This window comes from Drosophila mojavensis, unplaced genomic scaffold (genome assembly GCF_018153725.1).
Source record: "Drosophila mojavensis isolate 15081-1352.22 unplaced genomic scaffold, ASM1815372v1 contig_80, whole genome shotgun sequence".
In the NCBI taxonomy this organism is placed as follows: domain Eukaryota; kingdom Metazoa; phylum Arthropoda; class Insecta; order Diptera; family Drosophilidae; genus Drosophila; species Drosophila mojavensis.
The window spans coordinates 6,584,926-6,590,042 of record NW_025318906.1 but is presented as its reverse complement, the minus strand read 5'-3'; the positions used below and the strand labels follow the sequence as shown (position 1 = coordinate 6,590,042).

The following is a 5,117-nucleotide window of genomic DNA, read 5'->3' as shown; positions in this document are numbered from 1 at the left end:
CTTGTTGTACCAGCTCTCAGCATTAATATTCTCACAATAATTTCCATTCCATTTCCTGGAACATCTGTTGCTCTAGTGCAGCCTCACTTCAAAGTTATGAGCTCTCTTAAACAACCCTCGCCTTACGATTTGATACGTCTGCAGAACCCGTTTGCAGTCAGTCAAGAGCAGCCAAGATAAACATATGTAGAGAATGTGGCAGAAGCTCATTAAATATTTAAACCGCTTGCCGTACGTAAATCCAAATCGACTTATATTAAATACGCTCAAAACAAACAGCAGAGAACCGTTAAGCAGCGAGTAGAAAAAAGAGCCAACGGGCATAGAATGTGGAGATCCCAAGTGCAGCAGCAGCAGCAGCAGGAGGAAAAAGCAACAGCAGCAGGAGCAGGAACAGCAGTAAAAAATTCAGTTCCAGCTGGATTCCGTTTCCATTGACAAAGTTAAGAGTTGGGAGTTGTTGGCTCATGCCAATCGGTTTGTGGCATTTACATTTAAGCTGATAAGCAAAGTGCTGCCGCCTGCAAGGGCAGGTGTCACTCACCTGCGTCAGCTGCTGTTGTGCGAGCATCGAGTGTCGCAAGCGTTGGAAATTTACATTTGAGGCACGCACTTTACATTATTAATGCCAGACACTAAAGGTGTCGAACAGCAACAAAAATTAGTTGCCAACGGTAAATTATACCTGCATATGTGTGGGTGTATGTCTGTGTGGGTGTGTGTGTGTGTGTGCCATTTGGCAAATGTATCGCATTTCGCTTGGCGTGTTTGCACATCTCAGAGAATTTTCCAATTTTTGCTGCTAATATTTATTAATCAAGTAATAGCAATACACGCAAACACACACACACATATACGACGTATGTGTGCGCTCGCTTATGAATATATGAGTGAGGCACTTGTGCGTGCATTGTTTTTTTGTTCTTGTTGTTATTTGATTTTTTGCACAAAAATTGATTGGAAATTTATAAGCTAAACTTTTTCACAGCATTCTCTTTTGACTTGGAAAAAAAGAAATAAGAATGTTTGCAGTCGAGCGTAAGCGATAGCATAATACTCGCTGCGTGGGTATGTGGGAATATAATCATATAAATAGAACCATAGCAGTAATGCCCATACCAAAACTCTCTAACCTCTCTAAGAGGTCTGCATTCCTGGGCCTATTTTACATATAATAAGCAATACACAGGCATGAGACCAAGCCAATAGACTCTCTTTTGACTAGCTGGACGAGCATCGGAAACTTTTTCTCTGTGGCTGAAATTTTTCTGTTTTTCGTATCTGCCGCCATTCGCAGCACTTGAAAAGGTCGCCGCTTGTGCGCAGAGTGTGAGTATTAGTGAGTGTGTCTGTGTGTAGTGTTTGGCTATTGAGTTTTCCTATATTGCCTGGCCATATGCTGAATTACAAGTGGAAACTTTAACGTGCTTTCAAAAACAAAAACTTGAACTGGATTTACATAAAAAACTCATTTGATATATACGCAAACCATAGCGAATATATGCATATACATATATGTATATGTATATTGATATTCATACATATGTATATATACAAAGTTGGCTTTGTCACAATTCAGGCTGTCTGTCAAAGTGCGGCTGATAGGGCGCCAAACTAAAGCAAATCATTCAACGTAAAAACCTCGTAACGTGCACATCACAAAAAGTAAGTGAAACAAATATTTAGAAATCAAATAAAATATAAAAAGTAAATAAAATAAAATTCAAATTTATTTGGTAAACAAATTCCAAAACCAAATTAAATACTTTGAATCAACAAAATATTAAAAGTGAAAAATGTATATATATATAAAAAGTTTATAAAAATATACAAAATTTTTGCACAATTTTTTTTGTAAATATATGTCAGACTAAAAGTAAATTTTGAAAAAATTTTAGGCTGTCAATATAAGCAGCAAAAATATAAATCTTAAAAATATTATAAAAGGAAAATTTTGGTGAAAGTGAAAATGTAATAAAAAGTGTTAAATAATAAAAACAGTAAAATTTAAATTTAAAAAAAAATATATATATATTAGGAAACGAAATGTATAAATTTAAAAAAAAAAATGCATTAAAAATAATAATAATAACATATAGTTTATAAAATATATAATAATATATAATTTAAGTAATGTATTACATCGTGAACCTATTTTAATGCTGTCCTACTCTCTACATACTCAGCTCTTTCAACTTGTATTCTCATGCAAAGATCTTTCAATTACTGCCGAAAATAAAAGACCCCAAGACGAACTATGGAGAAGCTATTTGTTAACATTTTGATATTGATTTCTTGTGAGTATATAAAATAAAATTAACATGCCGAAATATTTATTGTGAGCCTGCTGCACACACACAGATGGATGGCTGTTGGGGTCATGCCAGGCAATGCTCATCAGAGATGGCGATGGGCTCCTCAATGCCACAGATGCAAACGGCATCAACAACAACAACTACAATTACAACAATGAATCGGTAATGCCTGTTTTGGCCACAGCCTTGGGCACTGCAGCCATGTCCGATAAGCAACAAGTTAAAAATGCGAGCGAAGCTGCCGCAGCAACTGCTGCCGAGATAGCAGCAACAACTATTGCCGACAAGGATAAGGACAAGGACAGGGAGCTGGAGCCATCGAGTGATTTGCCTGCTCATTTACATCGCAATAAGCGTCGCATGTCTGCCGTAGAGGCCTTGCATCATGGCCGACGTCACTATCCACCAGCAGCTGCTGCACTACCATCTGAAGCAGCAGCCGTACCACCTTATGTCTATTATAATAAGATGATATCGCCGGATGGCAAGCAGGAGCTGAAGGAATTTCAATTGCTGTCACCGAATATGGTCATTGAGAGCGTGCAGCATGATATGAATTATGGGCCAGCTGCCGATCTGGGCGGCGGCGTTTTGCTGCTGAATTCCGATAACAATTTGAACGGGCATATTCGTGCTTTGGCACCCAAGCCACCCAGGCATCATCACAAACACAAATCATCGCTGGCCCTGCCGCCCTTTCTGTTCCTGCTGCAGCAGATGCTGCAGCCGAACCTGAACATCGAAATGGAGCCCACACTGCCGCAGCCACAGCCTCGCAGCCGCTTGGAGACGCCTCTCTATCAGTTCCTTGACAGTGCCGTGGACAATGCTTTGCGCAATAATCATGAGGTCTATGAGCACTTCATAAGCGATCACGATAATGAGCTCAACGAGAAGGACAAGGACAAAGAGAAGGACAAGGATATGGAGAAGGATAAACTGAAGGACGCCATTGACATGCTGCCCATGCAAAAGGCAGCCGAGAAGGCCAAGCCCAAGGAGGACGAACTGCTTGTTAGCTGTCCCATACATCATGAGCATCGTACCAACATCAATGGCGATATGGTCAACGATGATGTTGTCCTGGTCAACGAGTGTCACATTGTCTAGGCATCAGCATAATTAGTCTTGTCTCAGTGTCTATTCGCAGCCTCATCATCCACAGTAGGAACCGATAGTCTAGGTTAGCTTGAGTTGGTTAGTCTTTAGCTGAGTTAGCTTTATTTTTGGCCTACTCCAGATGTAACAAAATTTTAGTTAGGTTTCAGTTTAGTTAAGCTTGTGGAGTAGCATTCAATCAACTCTCCACACTGACCATTCGTGTGTTCTCAAATTGTTTAGAGTTACTTTTTTTTTGGGTTTAACAAGTTCTACACTTGATGTCAAATGAAAAAAAAAAATAAATAAATAAAAAAAAAATGGGAGTGGTCTTCCAGAAAAACGCTCAATATTATTTTATGATTTTTTAATTAAGTAATTCTTAATGATGGCTTGCCATATGAAATTGTGCAATTATGTCTTTAGGCATTGCTTATATATACTTTGTTCAATATATACAGCTAATATTCCAAGTAAAAAATAATCATGGCTAGTCTTATTTGATTTGCAGTCTTATATATAAATTTGTATATATATTTTTTTTTTATCTTCATATAGAACCTCGTAAATCTTTTATCCATAAACTTTGTTTCAATTTCAATATTTACAATTCTTTAATATATAGAATAATCATATGACCGCCGAGATCCAATGGTTTAATAGTTCAAGCAAATATCTAACGTTGCTTTTTCAAATTTTTAGATTAGTAAAACTGTAGTCTATAAATGGAGTTACATTTTACTATAGAAAAAAATATTTTACGGGTTTCACAAATAATTCAGATATGATACAGATACACACTTACTTTGTTCAATATATTTTAGTATTTAAACTTTTATGTAACATTTCCCAAAAAAAAAAAAAAAAATTAATTTACAGCTTTGACAACAATTTTTAAGCAGAATGAAAATACAAGATTCTGTAAAATATCTACACAGTTCGTGCATTAGGTTGACAACATTGAGATATAAATAGAAATTTATTCTGTGCGCGAACTCAGCAATTTACACTTCAGCTTGAAGTTAACGCGCAATGAAATCAGTTTAAAGTCCTTAAAATTTGTGTATGTCTGTCTAAGGATTCAGCTTAAGCAGGTTCCTCTTGCTCTAATCCTTTTCTCTGTCAAATCATTGACTTCAAAACTCACTTAAGTTTTTCTCAGAATTCCTTTCATTACGTATAAGAGAGCTGGCTGCTTGAGCTCGTTCGTGTGCGAATTTATGTCTCCTTATTTTTCATTGCTGCAAACTTGTTTCAATCTAGCTTAAAATAAAAGCAGAACACGGCGAGGGCCTTCAGCCAATAGCCATGTTACCTGCATGTTCACCTGTTGCTCTGAATGCCTTGATAATAATTTCGCTATGCGTATTTGCAGTTAAATCTTGCTGCTGCTCTTCAGTTAGAGTAGATGAAGAGAATAGCATATATATATATGAATATAGTCAGTTTTTATGTTAATATCAGTTTTTATGTTAATATCAGCCTCATTTCTGCATAGCCTTATACATTCATATATACTCACGCACTTATGTATATATTCATATCTTGCTTAATCACTCAAATCAAGTCTCTAAGACATCCATTCGCCAGTGTCAAACTGTAAGATTACATACATAGATGTCTTGTGGTTAGGGTGGTTAGAATGCTAAAATTATCTTGTGGCTTTCTAAATATCATAAATAATTAAAGAACCAAATTCAATTT

At 36.7% G+C, this 5,117-nt stretch overlaps 1 protein-coding gene across 1 annotated transcript; it reads left to right on the top strand.

The window, feature by feature from the left end:
• The first annotated feature begins 1,558 nt into the window (after positions 1-1,558).
• On the top strand, positions 1,559-3,768 carry LOC6578953. The gene is made up of 3 exons (XM_002004814.4): positions 1,559-1,665; positions 2,187-2,297; positions 2,362-3,768. Exons 2-3 carry the CDS (start codon positions 2,258-2,260, stop codon positions 3,423-3,425), a joined length of 1,104 nt encoding a protein of 367 aa, XP_002004850.2. The 5' UTR covers positions 1,559-1,665; positions 2,187-2,257; the 3' UTR covers positions 3,426-3,768.
• Positions 3,769-5,117: the final 1,349 nt, after the last annotated feature.

What these genes read in the sequence shown, in the direction of transcription:
- LOC6578953 (XM_002004814.4), top strand. Translation starts at nt 2,258, where the DNA reads ATGGAGAAGCTATTTGTTAACATTTTGATATTGATTTCTT. An exon ending in CATTTTGATATTGATTTCTT is followed by an intron (nt 2,298 to 2,361) that starts GTGAGTATATAA and finishes GCACACACACAG; the next exon opens with ATGGATGGCTGTTGGGGTCA.